The sequence below is a fragment of the Chelonia mydas genome, chromosome 22, assembly GCF_015237465.2.
Source record: "Chelonia mydas isolate rCheMyd1 chromosome 22, rCheMyd1.pri.v2, whole genome shotgun sequence".
Lineage (NCBI taxonomy): Eukaryota > Metazoa > Chordata > Testudines > Cheloniidae > Chelonia > Chelonia mydas.
Window position 1 is genome coordinate 10,344,808 of NC_051262.2, and position 23,863 is coordinate 10,368,670.

Sequence of the window (23,863 nt, forward strand, 5' to 3'; positions counted from 1 at the left end):
CAGACACCCCTGCCAAGCCTCACCTGGTACATCCAGAACCCCCCTAGCCTTCCATACCCAAACCCTACCCCACTGAACCTCAGCCCCTGCATCTGGATCCCCCATGCCTCTGGACCCCCACCCCTGCACCCCAGACCACCCCCCACTGAGCTCCCAGCACTTAAACCCCCACCATAACAAGCCCCATCCCTCCGCACCAAATTGAGCCCCCACATCCAGACATCCGCACCACTGACCCCCAACTAGCTGCACCCAGACCCCCATGCCACCAAGCCCCAGTCCCTCAGTACCCAGACCCCCCCCCCACTGAAAGCGGCACACCCAGACCTCTCCACTGAGCCCCAACCACCTTCATCTGGAAGCCCCACCTGGAGAATCCCATTGCCCCTGCACCTGGAAACCCTCACCAATGAGCCTCTCTGCATCCAGACCCCTCACTGAGCTGCCTGCACCCAGATTGTCCCACACAGAACCCTCTCACTCCACACTGAGCCCCTTCTCACTTGGATACTGCCTGGATGAGCCTGCCTGCCCCTCACCTGGTACACCTGGTGCAGAGGGGCAAAGCCCCAGAGTGTTTCTGGGGCAGGCCCAGACCTTGTGCTGTGTCAGGGTCAGATGCAGCCTCACTGCTGAGTCCATGTCTGGGGTGGATGATCTCCCACCTTCGTGCAGCCTATGGCCTGTGTTCCCCCCTGCCATGCTGGAGCCTCTGCATTTATTTATTGATAAATAAAACTTGCAGAATTTTGCAGAATTTTAAAATATTGTGCACAGAATTTTTAATTTGTTGGTGCAGAATTTTTTATTTTTTGGCACAGAATGCCCTCAGAAGTATCTGTTTTAAGGTTTTGCACTACTGATCATCACTTTAGTTTCTGAGCACTTTCCACATAAAATCAACAGCAATAGTGAAATCCCTCATGGATTTCACAATGTCTTTACACTAAAGCAATGATTCCTGCATTGATAATTTGTGTGTCCCCTTCATCGTAGGTCTTTGCCACATATTGTATCCCATATTCACACCTTGGCAGGCTGATAAGTGTGGGTGGGACTGTCACTGAACCTTGTCACTTTAGAGAACTGTATATAGATGAGATCAGGTGGCACTGGTTACATTTGGATCTAGACTTTCCCAGAGTTCAGAGGGTGTTTAGATCTAGCTTTTAGGTATGGGACTGTCTCTGTTACTGATTTGTGTATGTATATATTCCTTGGGTTTAATTTCACTCTGTTACACTGATATACTAAAAAAAAGATTTGATTTTAATGCTGATTTTTAGAAAAGATATTTGTTCCCGTTAAGTGTTGGATCAAGATTAGATTAATCAAAGTGCTTTGTGAACAAACTGCCTATGAATCAAGGATTCACCTGTCACCCAATCCCATTTAAATATGTGAAGTTTAATAACAGGCATCTAGATGGTGAATGAAACTTCATGCACTGAGTCACATGCAAGCAAATGGAACACTGGCACAGGCAAGGAATTTAGCAGAACAGGCCATGCAAACGTCAGGGAGGAAGAAAGATTGAGGCCTGGGTAGGAAAGGAGATTGCAGTATTGTTGAAACTGGCTCTCAACCAGAAGGAAATAATTTGTCTGCTAAAAGAAAAGGAGGACTTGTGGCACCTTAGAGACTAACCAATTTATTTGAGCATAAGCTCTCGTGAGCTACAGCCCACTTCATCTATATCTTTCCTCCAGCACTAGAGGAGGTGAAACAGAAGTGGATTGAGATCCATAGGAGATAGCCTGGATTCATTAACAACTTGATTCTAAATAGGGCAAGGGCTGATAAGTACAACATCCTCTCAGGATTCTGATAAGATGGATAAGGCAAAGGATAACTAAAACATCTGAGCTGTGCTTTATCAGATCTTCCTCACTGATACCCCATTGATAAAACCATGCCTGTACCAAAGGATATATTAAATGCGATAGCTGGATGAGTAGTTAGGGCCAAGTTATTAAAGGATGTCCTCCATTCTGTGTAAATAATTGCATGTGCAGGTAATGCCATTTCGTCTTCTAAGTACCACAGTTTCACCCACAAATCAGTTTACTTGAAAGTCCAAGAAACTTTACTTATCCCTGAAAATTGAGAGGCAGTATAGACCAGTGGATAAAACACTGGAATAGGAGTCAGGAGATCTGGGTTCTGTACCTGCTTCTGCCCATGGCCTGCTGTCTAACCTTTGAACAAGTCATCAGTTACCTCATCTCTAAAAAACAGAGCTGCTCAGAAAATGTCCGGGGGGGGAGTCTGTTTATTTTCAGCCAGCTCCAGTCAAAAAGGATAACAATTCTTGCCCATTATTGTAAAGCCCTTTGAGGTTGGTGAATTAAGTCAATGAGCGTTTGTGTTTAAAATCAAAGTAATTACAGAGGGCATGGCTTTCAGTGGGAATGCACCCAAATCCAATAACTCTGAATGCGACCTCCTCTCCAGGTGCCCTGTAAATACATTTGGATCTTCCATGGAATCCATTAGCCTCTGTGCTGGGTCTTGCAATGAAGAGTGTGTGCGCCAAGAGGGTAAGCCTGGTTTAGTGGCAGCAAGATGTGTAGCTGCAACATGTCTGGAGAGGTTGGGGAGCAAAATTTGGATGGTGTGTGGACCGTCATATCAATGAAAAATGTGGTGTCTTGTATGTGGAAGTGAGAGGCTGGAAATACTTAGGACTAAAATCAGTTCAGGCCTTTCTTTGAATCAGTCCGAAGTGGATTCTTTTGTGAGGTTGGGAATCAGTTCAGTAACCCCAAGCAGAGTCCCTCCACCCTAAAAACATACTTGAGTCATCCTCACTATCCCCTCTATCCAGTTCCAGCCCCTCACCAGTGCACTGGTGTGAGGCCTGTAACATGCCTGTCTGCCTGGGAATTCCACCTCCCACTTTGAATGTCAGCTCTCCCCCTCCTATCTTTTATATAGCGTAGCATGACCTTCTGCTGGGTGCCTCTGCTGTAGGGTCTCATTAGCTCTGGTTCACAATGCAGTCTACGGTTCTGCATCCCGTTCCATAGCTCCCTAGACAAGATAGGAATGGACAGTGTAGGCACCTTGACCCAAACATATATTAATGAATCCTGCTCCAAAACTTGTTTGTACCCGGGACCCTAGAAGAAGCCCAGACTGTAGGGAAAGTCAGAGATGCTTTTGGGAAGGTGGAAATGAGACCCAGGGTTGCTTGAGGCTACAAGAGGAGGGGTGAAAGTGGGTGGGAGCTGAAGCCTTGTTGGAAAGGGATGGGCTACAGGGGTTCTCAAACTTCATTGCACTGCGACCCCCTTCTGACAATGAAAATTATTACACGATCCCAGGAGAGGGGACCAAAGCCTGAGCCCCGCTGCCCTGGGTGAGAGGGCCAAAGCCCAAGCCACACTGCCCTGGGTGCAGGGGGCAAAGCCAAAGCCCAAGGGCTTCAGCTCCAGGCAGGGGGCCTGTAACCTGAACCCAGCCACCTTCTGGCTTCGGCTTTAGCCCTGGGCGGTGGGGCTTGGGCTTCAGCCCGGGGCCCCAGCAAGTCTAATGCCAGCCCTGGTGACCCCATTAAAACGGGGTCATGACCCACTTTGGGGTCACAACCCACAGTTTGAGAACTACTGGGCTAGCAGGAGCTTCCATGGGTTCTTTTATATTACAGAATAACATCCATCCAAACCCAACAGAATTTTCAAACCTTCTGAGACTCGACCATCCTTAAGAGGAAACCTGGACCCCATTTTTCACATCTCTTGAGAGTTGGGACATGCCTGGAAATATAAAGGGAAGTCTTCCCGGATGATTATGCTTGTCTTTGCCCCATCCCTGAGATTCTGTCCATTGGGATGTAGCACGTTTCTTTTGTGCATCCGTTTTATATTCGGGCTAAAGGTGAGAATGGCTGGAGATTTTCCATCCGAAGGAGTGAGGCTGACACTGCATAATCAAATATACATGGTGCTTTCAGTTATTGAAGGAAGTAGGTGAAAAGTTTTAGATTTGTAGAATTTAGATTCCTGCACTGTAAGGCCAGAAGGAACCATTAAAATCAACTAGTTGACTTCCTGCATAATACCCAGAAGCACATTTGGCAAAACACCAATTTTTGAAGTGGGAGGAAGATGACCCTGTGCTGGGAGGATCCTGGTTAAATATCTTCCGTGAAGAGCTCTGATGGATTGTAGCTTAATGAGGATGAGATGGTCACTAGTGGTGTCTTCAGCTCGTCTCTGGTCATAGGAAGTATAGTTGGCTCTAATAACCCTTTTTAATCCAGTAGTAACTTAAATTTAAAAAGCTGATTTTTCTCCCTTCCTCTCTCTGTCTATCCCTTTCATCTTTCTTTCTCTCTTTTACTCCCTCCCTTCCTCTTTTCTGATTTGGTCAAGTAGCAGGAAGTAGAAGAAATAAGCCAAATTTCTTATAATATACATTTATACTACTGTGGGGGCCCAAATCAGCCCTGTAGTGTCCCTCATGATAGAAGAGACAGGATTAGTTTTTAATTAAAGGGGATTCTTTACTGAGGTTTATGGACTCAGAGAGACCCAGTGGTTCTCCCTGGCTCTTTAGCTCTTACACTAACACTAGACTTGGTTGAAATTTTCAGAACTTTGAGTTTTTGATTAATTTCTTTTCTTGAATCATCACACAGGGTTTCACTAAGTTATGATTCAGACTCAGAAGTTATAGTACAGAAGGCTGGCTACATTACAGTTCCTGTTTCTATAATGAGCCCGATCAAATCCTAGGGTCTGAAGCACTCTTAAATTTGGGATCTTAATACCCAGTTACCTGTGATACTGTCAGTTCAGATGCTAGTTTGTCAGTCTTGAAATTGGAGGCAATGGCTTGTAACATTGGCTTAATGATTGTAAAAATAACTTGAATGTTTATAGGATATTCCGATTCTTTATAGGATTGTTAACTCAGTCTTACATCAGCAGGAAGGAAACTTGTCCCCATGCCTCAGTTCCCCATCTGTGAAATGGGGTTAATAATACTGACCTTCCTTCACCATGAGGATAATTAACATTTGCACAGCCCTTTACCATTACAGAAGTGCTATTTAAATGTGAATGATGACAAATGGATTCCCAAACTGCCAGTGTCACACACTATAGTACTTGGTTATCAAGCTAACCAGTTGATTTAATTGCAATTTAAAACTTTAGTCCCTTTTACACTTTTTTCATGGAGAGACTGGCTCCTTCCCTTTTGAACTCTTAGATGGCTGGGTAGGAAACAGCATTTAAAGTAGTTCTTGGAAGAGGTGATGGAACTGTTAATGAAGAACCACTCTCAGATATTTGGGATCTTTAGTTCCATCTGCATCCCAGGAGTCCAGGAAACTATGCAGACTCCTTGTAGTTTGATATTAGAGCTGAAATCCCCTGAGAATAGGATTTTAGTTCCTGAATGGAAGTACCATGAAACTAGCCTTTCTTGAGATGTCTTCATCCTTCTTGGCATCAGGACGATTCTTTGCATGTTTAAAGATAGGCATGTGAATAGGCATGCTTTGCTGAACTGAAGTCTTATTAAGCACCATCCATATATTCTCCACCATTAAGAGGACATTCCAGTCTTTGCCTCAAGGAATTTAGAATAATTGCATTAAATTGTAGTGTAATTTAGACAGACAGCATAGTATAGACAGACAATGCAGTGGATGTGATCAGAAGAAGTTTCAGTCGCATCTGAGTCACAGAAATTAAATAAATCCGTCATTTAATTAAAATAAATTGGTTAATATTTGCACACTTGTAAACGTAAACCTCTCTATAGACATTTCCCACGCACAAAATTAATAATTCAATTCTGGGCTATTTCATAACTCTAAACATTCCCTTTTTGGGAGGAGTGGAAAGGAGGTGCAAAATGTGGACATGTGGAAATTGGGTGTACTGAGTGTTTTGATGTGAAAGTTTAATTTTTGCTTGAACATAACTTGAATTTTGTAATTCAAAATTTCAGAAGTTTCTGGATTTTCATTCAAAATAGGAGATTCTTAAAATAACATTTGTGTTTATTATTTTATAACATAAAATATATCCGCATTACATTCAAGTATTCATGGCTTAGAGTATCATGCTAAAATGAATTTCACTAATTATTAGAGTAATGCTACTACATGAAGATAAAAGCATATGATACCTAATTTTCAGACCTAAGAATTAAATAACGTTCTTAGGAGGAACAAAAGGCTAGTGTAACCTCTAAGCAGTTTCTTCAAGGGCCATTGGCAGTTCATGGAGGAAAATATTATCATAAACAATCTCAGATTCCTAAAATTGTTGGCCCTACATGAATTATATTGTATTATAAAGAATAATTACACAGTTTTCTCCTGGTTGGAGCGGTTAAGTGACTAGCTGACTGTGCTTAATTTAGCATGTTTAAACAAAACATAAGCACTAAGAAGATAAAAGAACTATAAACGATGGTCAAAAATAACATTTATCCAACTAACGTCTGTAAAATTAGGATCTCACAGGAGGAAAAGAAACCTAAATATTTGCCAGCGAGACTAGACCAATAGTTTACAGCAGCTTAATTTTGATCCAACAAACGAGTCACAGAACCATATCCCCAATTTAAAAAGTTTTCCAGCACTATGAAACACAGATATAAGGATGAATCAGTGGAATCCTCATATATACACTATTTGTTCAGCTCCTTCATGCATTGTTGGATAATTGGGCTGTTATATCTAGAATTTATTATTTAGTACTTTTACAACACTAAATCTGGCCCCTTGCCTTATTTGTGTGTGCGTGCATGCACAAGTGTGTGTGTGTGTGTGTGTGTGTGTGTGTGTATACACACACACACACACTTGTGCGTGCATGCACGCACACACAAATAAGGCAAGGGGCCAGATTTAGTGTTGTAAAAGTACTAAATAATATATATGAGAGAAGAGATCAGGCTTGCAAAGGTATTTTGGTACCTAAAGATACAGACAGGAGTTGTGGGATTTGCCAAAATGCCTGAGTTAAACACCCAAGTCCTGTTGACTTTCAATGGGAGTTAGGCACCTAACCTGCTTAGGTGTTTTTATAAATTTCACTCGTTATTTATCTTCATCTTTAGGTACTTAAACAGACTTTGAAAATCTGATTGAAATACTTTGCCATAAGCATTTCCAGTCTGAGTGTCAGACATGCCATAGCAAGTAAAAGTAACAAAATGGGGTGGGCTGAGGGTAGGATAACATTTTCAGTCATAAAACCATGGATCCCACTGTTACTTATCAAACAGTATTTGTCAGTAACTAATGATACAAACAGCTGACCATCCACAGAGTGCCTTGCTGAATCGGGGCCCATATATCAAACCCATTAGCCAGTGCCCATCTTGATAGTTTGCCACATATTGTTTGTTTGTTCTGTATTAACTCGTTTCTGGCGGGTGGTTCAGCAGACATGAGAATGTAGGAAGGATTTTTTTTTGAGAGGGTGGCTTGACAAACAGGGCTGGTGTGGGCACCCCAAGAGAAGGAGGCAGCACAGAGGAAAGCATAGGAAGGAGGAAGAGAAAGAAATGATGAAAGAAGTGTTAAGGCTAGTGTTGGTAGAGCAGAGGAGACTATCAGGAATGACCAGGATATTTTGTCCATCTGTAATTATATTTTAATGGTTCTCACAGGATCAGGATACTTTCATAAACTTGCAAGAGAATGCAACACCTTTACGCATTAGAGTTGTTGAATTTTGTGAATGCTTCTCATATCCCTCATGGCAGGACACAAAAAGTGCAAACAACCTATGCCAAGCCTTTCGTACTATAGTACATAAAATTCTCAAGGCGTGCCTGTTAAAGGGTATGCTTCAGGAATACCCAGTCACCAAGGAGTGCATTCGTGCTTTATTTCCAGGTCCCTGTGGTTAATACCAGTTTTACACTTCTCCCTCTGGTGCGGATATTATGGATTCTCCTTGGACTCAATCCTGCAAGTTACCTTGTCTCCTGTGAGTTGCAGAGCATCCTGACTCCTAGGTCAGATCAGGTCCCTTATACCAAAACTCTAATCTGGTATGACCAGTCTGGTTGTCATCCTGAACCAATGTAGGCTTGCCATTGGCCAGTTGAAAATTGATGGGGCCTGATTCCCCTTTAACTTGAACTGGTGTAAATCAGGAGGCATTCTGCTGCAGTTGTCAGAGTAAGTGAGAAGAAAACCAGGCACCACTGGATGAGATTTTCAGGAATTCCTAGATGACTTGGCACAAGTCCCATCGACTTTTAGTGTGGCCTATATTTTTAAGTGTAGAGCTAGTCAGGAATGTTTCGGAGAGTCATTTTTTATTGAAAAATGGGGAGTCATCTATATTTAAACTGTTCACGGAACAGGGTTGGTTTGGATAATTTTCCAACTTGAAAAATTTTGTTTTGACATTTATGAATGAAAAATTGTTTTTCCAGTTCAAAATGACTTTTTACTTTGAAATTTAAGTTAACTAAACTAAAAAAAAAAGTTTAAAAAAGAACAAAATGTCAGGATCAAATTGAAATGTTGTTTTGAAATTATCAAAACAAAACATTTTGATTGGCCTGAAATTAATTTTTTTTTCAGTTTGTGAATATTTTAGAAAATTTGATTTTTTGCCCTGGTTTGAGATGGAGAAAAAATTGTTGCAGTTAAACCATTCTTGACTCAACTGTTGGATTCTATGTAAACAAATCCCATAAGCCTGGCAGAACAACTGGTATATCAGTGCAGAGGAGGTGGCAAAGCATGCAAATACAAACACACAGGAAACTGAAGGGCAGAAATGTGACTCGACAGCAGATGTAGTCACAACTGGCAATTGATTTAATGATTATGTCCCAGCAAAGGATGGACCTGTAGCTAGTGATCAGTTAAATCCAAGAACTCTCGATCACTAGTTAACAAAAAAGGATGAAGTCACCCAGATTTTATCAGACACTGGCACCGATATAAAGGGCTATTATTAATTATTACTGTTTCTTATCCAAATACTCTTCACTACGTCAATGAGTTTCATGCACTCACATTCCATATAGAAATGAGCTAGAGCCGAAAAAGGGTCCAGTCCTGTAGGGAGCTGAGCACCTGCTGTCAGTAGCTGAGCACTCTTGGCTTCCAGTCATTTGAGACAGAAGGCAAAAAGAGATTCAAATATGTAAGCCCAGTTCTGAAATTTTACAAATGGCCCTTATCTCTATAATGAGCTGAATGAAAACCCCAGGTCTTAGCATTCCTGATCTATGGGGTATTCATAACCTGCTTCTACTCCTGCAGCTGGAGCCCTTAAATGTGTCTGAACTGTCCTCAGTTCTTGTCTGCAGAGCATTCTCTCTTTTCTCCTTCATATGCATCCTTAAAGCCCAGTCCTTCCATGCAATGAACCACTCCTATGTTGGTGGTCTCACCATTCTTCACCTTCCCTGACTTGAATAATTTCCTTTGTTTTTGTCTTGTCTTATTTTATCTCGTCTAAACTAGATTAGATGGTGCTGGGGGTAGAGGTGGCTCGGCTTTGTAAAGGGCCCAGTACACATAATATACAATGTAAAGGCCTAGCAGTAGTAACTTATGATCTGAGTCTAAACGCTGAACCTTTTTGAGATTTCCCCCCATCACTTTCCTTAAGGCTCAATTTTCAGAACACCAGCAGTGCAGGCCACATGCAAAAATGCAAGTGCAATTGCATGTCTAACTTCTGCATACAGTTACTATGGCTGCACAAAGTAACCATTCCTGCTGGGGTTAGGGGGTGCAAGTACTCTGTACGCACAGCCATGGTAAATGGAGTGGAAACTGTTGCACAGACATGCTCATTTTTGCAGCCTGCTCTGTGCTTCTGCCTGTAAAGAATCAGGCCTTTAATATTCGTTTGTATTACAAAGGGAAGGCAAACTTTCCCTTATGAATGTCAAATCACTGTGCATGATTAACTGCTTTGATTTTGGTGAGCATGCAGGGTGTTACTTGACTGGAAATGATTGGCCTACTGGAAATGAGCCACTTACTGGCCCTAAATACACATGCTGGTGCGCGCTCTCTCTCTTTCTCTCTGCTGGATCACTTTCTAGGAGAGCTGTTAAGCAAACCTGTCTCTCTGTTCTCTGTAGCCCTGTCCTTCTCTTTCCTAGGCAGGTTGGATGGGGACGGCCCAGCTCAACAGAACCTGGAAAGGTGTGGTGTGAGACGAAGTGTAGAAGCTGATAAAATCAGAATGATTTTTTTATTGGGGGCAGGAGAATTAACTCATTAAAAATTACAACAAATAATTTGCATCCCAATCCAATCTCAAAAGTGCGTGTCTCAGAGATACAGCTCGGTCTCTGTCCTAGTCTAAACCTGATCTGGTTTAGATTCCAGAATCATGAAGGGGACTGAAATCCTTTCTTGAGCCAAAACAAGCCATGACACTTTCTGCCTTCAGTGAGGCTATTATTCAGCCCTTAATTTGTTTGGGTTCGTTACAGGACCGGCTCTAGGCACCAGCAAAGCAAGCACGTGTTTGGGGTGGCACTATGGCCACCCTTTTTTTTTTGCTTGGGCAGTTACGCTCTCGGAGCTTAGGGTGGCAAAAAACCTAGAGCTGGCCCTGGTTCGTTATATAGGTCACTTGGGAAATAGTTGAAAGCTCCTTTGTCCATGATGAATCTGGTGTTGTAACAAAGCCTTTGCTGTGCCTGGTAGCACTAACTGAGAGAATTTTCTGATGTAGCTGGAGAACCCTTTGCCTTGTCGCTGTGATTAAGACCCTGCCTAAAATGGGGGAACTGAAATGCAGGTTTCTTCATCTTTCAGATATGTTGGTTGCTGACCTACTTTCTGTTCTCATACATGAGAGTTTGTAAATAGCACACCCAGCCTCCACAAATCTGTGTTTATCTCAAAGGAATAAATGGCTCAGTTCCTTTTCTGAGGGTCCCATATGAAGGTTTCAGCACTGCTAAATAAGATTCCAGCCCCATCAGTTTGGAGGTTCTATTGTGGTCAATGTCTTGTCATTGTTCAGTGCTGTGTTATTGACTGGCTGTCAGTCTGGGTGTCCTGGATTAGTCTTTAGATTACCGGGTAGAGTCAGAGGGTATGCCAGTACTACAATTGTGGAGTGAGATTGCAGCTCATGTAGACATACCTGAGCTAGGTTTAATCTAGATTGGGTTTGGGGAGTATTTCCCAGAAGGTTTCCTGTTAGGCAAGGCTGGCCAAGACTCTTGCTTCGAGCAAATCCCAAACCCCATTGTCTCCCCAGTCCCTGAAACCCTCCCTGATTCTTGGATATGAGATTCACTTCACCTGCTGCAGGAAACTGTGCCCACTTCCCAGACATTTGCTCCCTGTGCACATCCTCTGAAGAGAAAGATAAGTGGCAATGACTGCCATTGGGGGGAAAGAAGAATGATTAGTTTATTGACCTTCACTACTTCAGGGAAATTAAGGGTTAAATATTTGTATTGAACCAAAGTACATTTAGTTTAAGTCTAAACTCAGTGATTTTTTTCCTCCAGTTTTCTCTAACATGGTTGGGAGCCCCACTTCAGTCCTGTTTGCTGGCTTGTCTTTGCTAACTACATTTGCAGCCCTTGCCATGAAAGGGGTGTGATAAACTGCTCAGAACTATCAGCTAGAAGCTGGAGTATGGACTGTGTGATTGATTGCTATTTCCTCCCCTTTCCCAGCTTCACCAAAAAGAAAAGAGGTCATGTTGCACGTGAGCACCAAACTAGACTGCTCCAGGCGAGGGCTGGGAAGCTTTGCACTTGTTGCAATAATAAATCCCAGTCGAAACCAAGATGGGTTGACCTCATTACAGCAGGATATGGCAGGAAAAACAGCTCTGCTCCCAAGATTTCTTTTCTGTTATTGAAGTGAGTATCAGGATCTGCTATTTAATGCATCTATCCATCTTTCACTATGCAGCAATTATGTCGTTTTCCAGTACCTGCTTTATTGATACACTGGAATTTTGCCCTCTACTTCCAGCTTTGGTGCAGAACAGAGAAACATGTGAAAGATGCTTTGCATACACATAGATGACATAAATTTTCAAAAAGTGAGGATGAAAGGAAGGAGAGTGTTCCATTCTCATTTAAGAGGAAACATTCTCATGGCTGCAAAGGGATAGCTTAGAGGCTTGGAAGGGGGTAGAGCTGGTCAATATATTTGAAATTTAGATTGTTTTTTAACCTTTTTTGTTCCAAAAGAATTATATTTAAAAAAAAATGAAAAAGCAGTGAAAAAATTGAAACATTTTTTCAACATATAACTTTTCCACCTACTCTATTTAACAAATTACAGACCTGTCCATTCCTATCTGATGGCTGTTTGGTGGGCTATGTGAGAGGAGATGGTGGGTCTTTGTACATGTCATAAAGTGGCAAACTATCCATGCCATTAGAAGACATTTCTACCATTCGCACTGAGTGAATCCTTTATTGACAATGTCAACACCAAGACCAGAGACTGAACTTAGCTCCCGAGCAGGCTTTGCGGTGCATTGGCAGTGTAATGAGAGTATGCTTGCTTTGCAGCTGCCCATGTTATGCCCATTAGGTGGGTGTAATCAGCAGACTCTAATCTCCAAAACCATTCATTTGGCCCTGAGACTAAAGCCACACATGCAAAAATCCATATGCAGATGAAAGTGTTTGTCTATATTAGACCTTCCTTAAGAGCCTGTTTCTGCCCTTGGAATGCTGATGGCAGGCTGGGGTGTGTATTGATGTGCATGTATGTAGCTAACATTGGTACTTGAGGGCAGAATTTGGTGGTTAGAGCACTGAGTTCAGGAGCAGTACACTTTATCAAGAAATGGGGCAGGAGGGATATTTAGTTTGTGGATGTTTTGATCAGTTCAATAAAGGCTCCAAAAATGGGGTGGGGGAAATCAAAGTCTTTCAACTTGTTGGTGTTGTCACTGCAGTTTGGAAAAAAACCTAAAGGATCATTAAGGATAACTACTGTAGTACAGATGTTATTTAAAATGGTGATTGATCACATGAATTTACATTCCCATAAAGCTAGATTTTTTAAATATGGTACTTGTAAACATTCTTCATGTGCTGCTGAATAGAGGGCAAATGCCATTGGACTTTCATGATAGGCCACTAAAATGACATCCAACTGTTAGTGGATTTCAACCACTCAAGTGTCCTTTTCAGCTAGAACCTTGACATTTGATTCACTCTTGCCTTATGAGTTGCAAGCTTTTTGGGAAGGGTCCCTCTTTTTGTTCTGTGTTTGTACAGGGCCTAGCATGATGGGATCCTGGTCTGTGACTGGGGCTCTTAAGTGCTACTGCAATACAAAGAACAAAGCAGGAAAGAGCTACAGAAAAACCTAAGTGTTACCTTTATTTAATATAGGTCACTAAAAGGGCATCAAATAAACAATTTTAAAATAAATACCTATAAAGGTCATAGTAGGAAAGAAAGATCTGAGATGGGTAAACTAAAGTTGTGTGGTCACCAGTTCTACTTACCAAACTTTAACCAGGAGGCTTACTCTAGGTGAATGAGTGCACCAACATTGCTAGCCAGGGGTGGACCGCTGTCAACGAGTGTTGTAAGACAGGATAGATGCAGATGAAGATATGCATTTTGTTTCCTTCTTCTCTTGGGTAATATAATTGGAAGGCAAGAAGGATTCACACTGTGTTGCTGTCATGTATGCACCCTGCAATTGTTTAGGAATTTATTTAGCTTAAGAGGATGCTGCTATTATCATAGACTAAGACAAAGGCACATGGTATTTTAATGCACTCAAGTGCTTCTTGCTTGTGTGCAGAAGTGAGATGCTCTATACCTGAGCTGGTCAGAGATTTTCAACCAGTGTCCTAAAATATCACACCAGGATATATCTGCCATCCACTCATTGTCACCTGAAACAATCAACTGGGTCCCTAACCTAAACCTGGACATCTGTTGTATTAGTTTAGATGAAATATATGGGCTAAAAGATGATGGCACAATCCAGTCACTGTCCAACATTAAACAGTGTTAAAGGAGGTCTGGGGTTTTGTATACAGAGACATCAGCCTGCTTAGTACCACAGCAAACACCATTAAAAAAAATCTTTAACTTTTTAATAAAGATAAAGAAAAGGGAAAACAGTTAAAACATTTGAAATGTCAAGTATTAAATAAAGCTTGCATTTTAAACACCCCTTGTTCCCTTTTCCTTTAGCTGGAGAGAGATTTTAGAAGGAAAAAGCCTTGTTTGACAGTCTGGTAGATGATATCTAAGATGGTAAAAACTGTGCTCCTGCGGAAAAGTTGCTGAGATGACCTGGAGCTGCTGCTATTGAAGTCCAATTCTGTTTCATCATGGGTTGTGATTGGGATTCAGCTGGAGTCAGTAGAGGCAGCAATGTCATCTGGGTCACTCTCTCCAGTCTGATCAGGACTTCTCTCAGGATGAGCATGACACAGGCTTGGGGTCCCAGGAGATGGTGGGGGTGACAGCCATGATGGTGAAGCTTGCTCCAGTAGCCCATTTTTCCTCCCTAAACTTTCAAGGACTCTAAAAGAGTGATGGGTGAAACAGATCATCCTCTGGTTTTGTCTACCAGTTAGGCCTAGTTTGACACCAGTTGGGTTCACTGATTTCTGGTTCCACTTTTCCTTACCAAGCATGACCTTAATGTAGGCCTTAAGTTATATCAAGAGGCCTTTCTGTCTGGACTAATTCAGTCTGTCTCCCTTTTCCCACCTTTTCCCATCAACATTTGTTGTAGGTTATTGTGACATCCTAGGAACTTACTTAGGGTAAATTTGTAGGCTCAATTATCACAACTATGGCTATTAAGCCATATGAAAGGAATTCACAAATGTTCCAAAAGCTTGGTAAGATGGAGAAAAAGGGACCAGTATGCTTTTCCGTTGAATTAGATTAGAAGGTTTTGCTCTGAGATAGGTTGTGTGGAAGGAGGACGACAGTGAATGACATTGCTAAAGAAACCAGCACGCTGTCATTAGACAGTGACTTCATGGGGTTCATTGGCAAGGTGGAGGTGGCATAACCAAACAGAACAAGAAACAGGTTTGTGAGGTGGAGCTCCCATTTTAGCCACAGTTACCCTGTGCAAATTGCTGTTTCTCCATACTTCAGTTTTCCCTCTATAAAATGAGTATCCTGTTGGAGGTGTTACAAGGCATAATTAAGGCCAAATTCTACCCTCAGGTAAGTGTATTCATTTCCCATTGAAGCTATGGGGAGTTGCATGGACATATGCGTGCAAAAATGTGACCCTAAATGGTTGTAAGGCACTGAGTTCCTCAGATGCAAATTACTAACCTTAAATAAAAGGTGACAGTTTATCAACACTACTTTTTATAGTGTCGATATATTCAAAGCACTGTACACATTAAACTACAGTAATGGCCCAAAACCACAGTACTCCTATTGTGCTGTTGTGGTTTGGATCTTTGTGTGCTATTTTATTAGGAATTTGTAAGAAAATAAAATTCCAAATGCAAGTAAAACTAATGAACTGATTCCACAGGTAAAAAATGCAAGCCTCTTTCTGCTGCCAGAAGGGTCTCATTTTGAAGGGATGGGGAAAGCTATTTTTGCCAGAAATGGTGAATCTCCAAGTAAGTTGAATTAAATTTCACATTTTTACTGGGGATGTGTGAAATCCCACTGATTTTTGCCTCAAAACATGCTGTTAGGAGTTTGTGAATTCCATCTTGCTTATGTTGGAGAGACGGTTTCTCTTCAGTTCTCTGAAAGATGCTTCTCTTTTGGTATCAGTATAATGGGGTTTAAAAGAACTGGATAAATTCATGGAGGTTAAGTCCATTAATGGCTATTAGCCAGGATGGGTAAGGAATGGTGTCCCTAGCCTCTGTTTGGCAGAGGGTGGAGATGGATGGCAGGAGACAGATCACTAGATCTTTACCTGTTAGGTTCACTCCCTCTGGGGCACCTGGCATTGGCCACTGTCAGCCGACAGGATACTGGGCTGGATGGACCTTTGGCCTGACCCAGTATGGCCGTTCTTATGCATCAGTCCCCGTTCTCAGACTGGAGCAGGGTGATTGCTGTCTATGGCATGCAGGGAGAAGGCTATTAATAGAACACACTGCTCTTAAAATACACCCAGGAAACCTGATGATTATATCTTAGTGCTGTAAATCCTTTTGGGGTGTATATCAGAACAGATGTAGGAGGTGGTAAGAGCCTTGGGTGTTGTCCTGAATACCAGGCCATCAAAATTCCCACAGAACACCCCTCCCCTTGCTCTTAACAGCCTGGTGTGAAAGGGACAGGGTGTGGACTGAGAATAGTCATGTACAAGGAGACATGGGTATAACCCTGATCTTTCAAATGGAGCACATGTAATAGGGCTGGTTGAAAATTTCTATCACAACTGTTTGATGGAAAAATAGGATTGACTAAACAAAAGTTTCTGCAGAAAAATTTGTCTTGTAAAAAAATTTGCTTTGATTTAGTGTGGGATTTTTATTTTTTAAAAAAAATGTTGAAATGGAAAATTTGTGTTTTCACTGAAATTTTCCACAGGGAAATTAAATTGGAAAAAATCCAACTAGCTCTACTTACTTAAGTGCTCCCTTCTCCAGCCTCATTCTTGGTACTAGCAGGAGTAATTTGGCAGCTGTGCTTCAGGTCTCTTATGTTTTCAAGTCTTCATCATGCTTGTTCTTTAAACACTGTCAAAAGTGATTTTAGTCAATGATTGCTTATTTTCCTCTTGCTATTTGAGGAAGTAGCAAGTGCATGCATATAATCTGAGCATTCTGACTGCATGAATGATTGGATATTAACTCCTTTAAACTGGTGGGAGTTGACAGTCGCACCTTGTGCCATTGGAATGGTAATTTTCTCTTCAGGTTTAATAAGGTCACAGATTTGACCTCTCACCTCATTTTTACTAGGTATTCATGATCATGTGGGTATTATCTAACTGTGTACATATTTGTACAGAGAGATATAGGTCTGTAGCAAATACACATACAGCATGTCTAATAGAATGGTATTGCTTTACCAGGATATAACCAATAGTACAACTCAATTCCCAAAATTCAGTAAATTTACTACTTGTATTACCATAGCATCTAAGAGCTCTTATGGACCAGGACCCCATTGTGCTAGGTGCTGTACACAGAATAATAAGATAGTCACTGCCCTTAAGTAATCAGTCTAAATAGTTGTTTTTATACAAACACAAATAAAGGGGAACCAAATTCAGGCCACAAATTACAAACAAATGTAATGAAACTGCCTGCAGATCAAACTCCATCCACCTCCCCCCAAATCTGATTGAGACTGAATATACTCACTCTAAGGCTATGTCTACACTGCAGTTGGGGGTGTGATGGGAGTTTTGGTAGGCATACCCTCATTAGCTTTAATTTCGCTAGACTGCTAAAAATATCAGTGAAGATGCAGCAGTGTGGGCCTCTGTGTGGCCTGTACGAGCCCACCTGGTCCCCCAGGTACATATTCACTTTGCTAGTCTGCACTGAAGTACAAGACAATGCATCTTCAATGCTATTTTTAGCAAGCTACCTAGATTACAGCTGGCACAGGTATGTCTACATGAGCTGCAAATCACACTGATTGCAACATACACACCCTAAATAAGAACCACCATGAGAATGATCTGCTGGAAATATAGGCTTGAAGTTCTGTTTCTGCACAACATGTGTTTAGCAGGGGAAAGATTTCCCTTAATTGTCCCACCAGTGTACCTTAACCTTTATCTTGGAGGGTCTACTTCTGGGACTGAGGCGGGCAGAGATCCACTTTCCATCCCTATTCAGTCCATAGGATCTCTGCTGACACTGCCAAAAAAGTCTATTAGTGCTAAAATTGATGATCAGTATGTGATATTGATGTGAGATACCCAGCTCCCCTCCAATTTCCTTCACACAGGCCCCCAGATGGTAATAACTTAGTTAATCCCTGCCCCAAACTGGTGACCTAGATACTGTTCACCTTCACACAGGTGACTACAACCTATTACCAGTTCCCTGAGCCACCTCATACTCCCTCCTGTTTTCTTTTGGGGAGGTGGCAGTGCTGATGTTCCACTAATCTGCCATGAGACTGTTTCCCCTGCTTTCTACCTTGTCCAGCCCCATAGACATGTAAAATTTAGATTTTCATGCTTCAGGATGAAGCTTAAGCTTGACTTCAAGCAGGTACACAAGGAGCCCTGCAGTTGATATCAGCCATTAATAAATCACTCTTTGGCAAGCCTCATGTTGCTTAATTATAGCCAATGTTTTATATAGTCTGCCACTTTTAAAGTAATGACTCACTGTCTTTTGTGACTGTATGCAAGGAATCTATTTATGTAGCATCCTCTGCACACAGTGTAACATGCTTTGTGCATCTACTATGCTGGAGACAAACATCCAAGTGCCTGTCAGAGGCAGCAATGGGGCACAGTAAGAAAAGGGGCAATTGAAAGGGTTTATGTTTAATGTTTAAAAGCAGTAAAGGTGCAAATGGCTCTCTGTGCAGGCTAGTTACAGTGAGGGGGCAGAAGGGGCAGGTGTTGGGTGGAGTAATACAATGAGTGAGGAGTGACAGTGATGGGAAGGGAAGGTGAGGTGGGGGATTCAAAGAGGAAGGCTCTGGGGAGGGGAAGGAGGAGTGCAGATAGAAGGGACAGGAGTGGGGGGAGGAGTGGGCAGAGGCCAGTGTCAGCTATGGTCCAAAACCAGGAAGGTTTTAAACTGAGCCATCCTGTATAAATAAAGTTTTAAAAGAGGACAGGGAGTGCTCACAAGAAATGGTGCAGTGCAAATAAAAGAGCCCCAATTGGAGGGAAGCAAGGGGTGCATGGCTGGGGTTTCTTCCTCAGCTGTCCAAGAGTGGAAATTCTCTGCATGGGGAGACCAGCTCCATGGATCCAGGACCCAGGATGCTATGGCAGTTCCTGATGTCATAACCACACACTTACATAATCCATATGAACCAAACAGTCTCATAAGGAAGAACCAGGCCAGAGATCAGTATGCGGATGGTGATTATAATGTGCTTTTATGTGGCCAAACACTTCCTTTCCAAGTGGTGAGGGAGGAGTCCTGCCTGGTGCCAAGGGCATAGTTACCTTGTTAAGAGGGGACAGGCATTTTAACACCCCTTTTGTCCTCAAGGCTTATTACATAATACCATGCAAAAGGAGACAAGCTTTAATTTCTCAAGCATTCCCTTCCAGACAAGTCTAGCACCACCTGACCCTTCTGCATCCCTCTGTTCTTATTCCCCGTTTATTAATGTTTTTCCTCTTACCCCTGCTGTCTAGGGGCTCTTATCCTGAAAGGGCTGTGCACCTTGCACTCCCAGTGAAGTCAATGGGAGTTGAGGGCATGCAGCACCTTTTGGGATTGGGCACTAACTGATGCCCAGTGCTGCAACCAGTCTGTACTCAAAACTCCCATTAGCTTTGAACCCCAAGCTTACTTGTGGTGTAGACATACACTCAGTGACTTGCCTGATGGCCATCTGAGAGAACAGATACTTGAACACAGGTTTCCCCAAGTCATAGGTAACAGCCTAATGACTGGACTGTCCATCTATCCCAGAATTCCAGAGTGATGCTTCCTCCCACCTACTCCCTTGCCATGCTGCTAGGTTCACAAGATGGCCCCCCCCACTCCCATTTAATAACGGGTAGGCCTGCTCAAAAAACCAATTGCAATGCACACTTAATGAAAAGGAAAACATTAGGAAAAATTTTGCAAAAAAAGTCATTTTTTTATTTCCTTCCAGTTTTCACCACTTTGCAATGGCATAAGCTGGAAGGCAGGGGGACACTTAGTTTTCATTAAGCAAGGTGAGAGGTGAAAAAAATGGTTGATTCCTCCCACCATTTACTTTATTCCTTCTTTATCCAGTGGAGGGGGAAGGAATTAAAAAGTCTACAATTTTGGGAGAGTTAAATAAAAAGATTTGAAGTTGAAGGAAAAAATTCCCCAGGAAAAATTCTAGTTTTCTGACCAGTTATACTACCAGGGAATACACACTTCAGCAGTTTAACCCTTTCTGAAGACTTACTGGAACTCCTAGATTCTCAAGCATCCTTGAGACCAGAGACAGGTACCTCTCTAACACCAATCTGTATCCCTGCTGCTCTGTGTATACTTGGATTGAAAGCAATCCCAGTACACATCCTGGTCTGTAGTGATGCTAAAGCTTTTGCACTGTTCTCTGCTGCTCCCCAGTGGAGATATTCCAGGCTTCATTCAGTTCTGAAGGACTCCTTTGAGGAGGAGGAGGATGATTACACTGGTTTGGGATTCTCCTCTGGGCTTGGGTCCAGCTCCCAATGAGCACCTCCAGCAGTGGCTCCCCCCAAAAGTGAAAACCATGATCTCTGGTGCTTATCCTGCTCTGTCTCTTCCCACCTCCCACTCTTCCCCTTCTCACTTGTAATCTTCTTCCCTGCTTTTCTCCAGGCCAGTGTCACTCCTCCCTACTGTCTTGTCTTCTCCAACTCCTTTCCCTTCTCACTTTGCAAATTCTCTAAACTAGCCATCTGCCACTCACCTTTTATTTCTAGACAGCGAGCAGAGGATGGGTCGTTTAGGGAGTTTGTGACTTGAAGGGCAAGTCTCAATGCAGTTAAACACCTACTGCTGGCCTGTATCAGCTGACTCAGGTTCACCTGAGCTCTGGGACCCTCTCCTATCATGGGATCCCAGAGCTTAAGCTTCATCCTGAAGCATGAAAATCTACACTGCAATTAAACAGCTCCTTACCCCAAGCTCTGTGAGCCCAATTCACCTTTCACAAGCCAGTCATGGCATGATTAATTGCCATGTAGAGATCAGAGATCTAGAGGGATGAGGTTGGTATAGGCAATAAAGGGTGCAGGGTATTTGGGATAGCATTACTGGCACAGACACCAAAAAGACTAACTGTGGGGAAAATAGACGTACATAAAGCTCTGATCCTGTCCCTCCCTCATCTGGCATAAGCCAAAAAGTAACTCATTGCATCAACATTTGTGGTGAATGTCAATGCAATGTTTGGTGTTTTTTGGGTTGTGTTTTGCTTTTATGATACATGTTTGTGTTTTCTTTTAAGTGAAGTTGCAATGAGGCTAGCTCAATATCTTATCAAGATCTTAAATTTATAAAGCATCTTTCACCCCAAAGCATTGTACTAAACTAGACAGATAGGGATTACCTATCACCCCTTCAATACCACAGTGATAGTCATATCTGGGGATGGATTGTGGCAGCTGCTTAAAATGCAAAAGAACACTACACAATGGTTCACTAGCATGTGAGGAATACTGTATCCATTTCCACCTGCTGGGGGAATTTAATGAGGCAGAGTGAAATGAATCAACCTGGAATGTAGTAATAAGAATACTTAGATTCTATCACCCATAGATCTCAAAGAGCTTTACAAAGGAGCTCGCTATCATTTAGCATATATTACAGATGGAAGACTGACAGGGCAAGGAACTGACTTGCCTAAGGTCATCCTGCAAACTAGTGGCAGCACTGGGAACTGAACCCTGGTCTCCTAAGTTCCAGTCTAGTTCTTCTTCATTGTTTTATTTATAATTTGAATTGCAGCAGCATTTAGGAGCTGCAGTCTTGAGCCCAGGACCCTACTGTGCTAGGCTCTGTACAGAAAATAAATAAAGATTCCCTGTCCCCAAAATTGTACGCTCTAAGTATCAGAGAAGAGACAACAGGAGGAGACAGACCTGGGGAATACATGACCATTTCTCTAGCCATGGGATCTCTAATGGAGAGAAGGTGGTTAGGAGGACCCTGAATTTACCTCATGCAAAAGACTGCACATCCAGCAGCCTATTTTGTATGCAAATGCCACCCTAGACTATTGCATCAGTATTCAGCTTTGACAGACAGGAAAGAGTGCCACTTGCCAAATCCCCAGCAGCCCTGCTGAGACTGGAGGGATTTTTTTAAACTAGTATTGATTGGTGGGTCTGGGGTCAGCAAGGGGACTCCGTTCAGAGACCATGCATATGGAAGAGGAAGTTACAAGTCATTAAGTGGACATAAAGAGTAAAAGGCTCTCAGGGGGTCAGGACCCCCAGGGAGTCAAACAGTCAGCCTCTACCCCAAATCCCATTTTGCCTCCAGCATTTATAATTGTGTTAAATATATTAACCAGGGTTTATAAATTTATAAGGGGTCACACAAAGTCTTGCAGTGTAAAAGGGGTCACCAGTACAAAAGGTTAAGAGCCACTGCTCTATCTGGTATTTTCAAAGGAGCTGTGACAAGGTTGGGGGACCCCATCCCCCTTAGGGTGTAGGAACAGGGCATAAGTAGCCTATGTTTATGTCTCTAGAGAAAGTCAATATACTTGCCCCTATTAGCAAGACAGTAGGACCTAGTGGTCAGTCAATGGATCTGCCCCATCAGCAGGGTTATAGGGCCTAGGGGCCAAGTGGCCTCAGTCAGGGAAGGGGGTCACCACCCACTGTTTTGTGTGTGTGGTGACAGCAGCCCAGGCCCTCCCTTTCCACCTGCCACTGAATCATCAAGGGGGCAGCCAAAGCACACTAACTCAAAATTCCAATTCATTATCTAATTCCTCTGGGCTGCTTCCTACCATTGTTCCCATTGCCACAGTCTGGGCATCTCTGCTGCCTCCAGGTTCCCCAGTCTGCACTGTACACAGCAACTCCAAACTCTGCAAGGCCTCCATGGGTACCCTGGCCTCTGCCAGGACTTTGGCTTATCCTCACCTGGAACTAGCAGCAGCAGCATGCATCCTTTCTCTCCAGCAATCAGTTCCATCTGAGCTGAGCTGCTCCCTTTTATACTGGTGCATGCCCAGTAGAGTTGAGGGGGCGTGGCTTCCTCAGCCCACAATGTAGGGTTAACCCTTTCCTGTCCAATGCAGGGCAAGTGCGCTCCATCACAGGAGCCTAAGAGAGTTAGATATCCAGCTCCCATCGAAAATCAGTGAGTGTTTGGCACATATAACTCGCTTTTTTTTTTAAATCCCATCCTGTGTTCCTGCAAAGCTCCTGTCAGCTACAGTGAGAGCAAGATCAGGTCCTAAGTGAGCAAAAGAGAACATAAAGGGGTCTAAGATGGCATAATTACATGTCAATGGGCCACAAGAACATGTAGGGTAAAGTGTAGGGAGGGGGTAGTTTAACTTATCCCTCCTGTGCCTCTTTCTGTTCCATGCCTTTTGTTCTGTAAACTACACAATTTAGACTCCCTTAAACTCATGAATGATGTGTAATTTACACCACCTTATGTATGACCTGTGAATTTGTCCCAGAGGTTTTCCTGGTTTGCAGAAGGAAACATTTGCTTGCTCCAAACAAGCTCTTGCATCCTGCCTGATGTTCTATATATTTATCCTTTCAGATGGAAGATAAATTCCTCCTTCCCGGGAGTGGCCCATGAGACAGTAGATAGAATTGCAACCAGACTTACTCAGGATGAACCAATCCTACATGTGATTGACCAGTGACACTTTCAGACTCTTGTGAATGAGTTTCGTGAGGTATGCATCAATTCTTTGGGATCTGCAAGAAAATTCTGTCATTGTACACAACTAAAGAAAGTATGCAACATCCCATACGCCCCATCCAGTGCAAGGTAAGGAATATTCAACTATTGCTGGCCAAGCTTTTTTGTATGGAAATACAGACCCTGTGCTGCGAAAATAATTTTTGAAGCTGTTGATTCATTGGTGTTTTTCTCCAATAGTAATAGCACAAAAATCAAATGAGCAAGTATGAATGAATGTGCATAGAGCTCTGACATGCTACTAGGTTGTGACCCACTGTCAAAGGGTAAATGAAGGGATGAGAGGCCTGAAAGATGTTAACCTTACATGATCATAACTGACCTGCCCTTTGCATGTCCCTATGGAGGGCACTAGCTTATTAGACTGCTGATTGTAT

General features: G+C 42.6%; 1 protein-coding gene across 1 annotated transcript in view; it reads left to right on the plus strand.

Moving 5' to 3' along the window:
- Window positions 1-23,549, plus strand: part of LOC122463515 — a 103,783-nt gene extending 80,234 nt beyond the window's left edge. The window contains exons 8-10 of the mRNA XM_043533855.1: window positions 11,653-11,841; window positions 15,476-15,566; window positions 23,322-23,549. Of these exons, the coding sequence (XP_043389790.1) occupies window positions 11,653-11,840 (188 nt within the window). The 3' untranslated portion in view covers window position 11,841; window positions 15,476-15,566; window positions 23,322-23,549. The remainder of the gene's footprint in view (window positions 1-11,652; window positions 11,842-15,475; window positions 15,567-23,321) is intronic.
- Window positions 23,550-23,863: the final 314 nt, after the last annotated feature.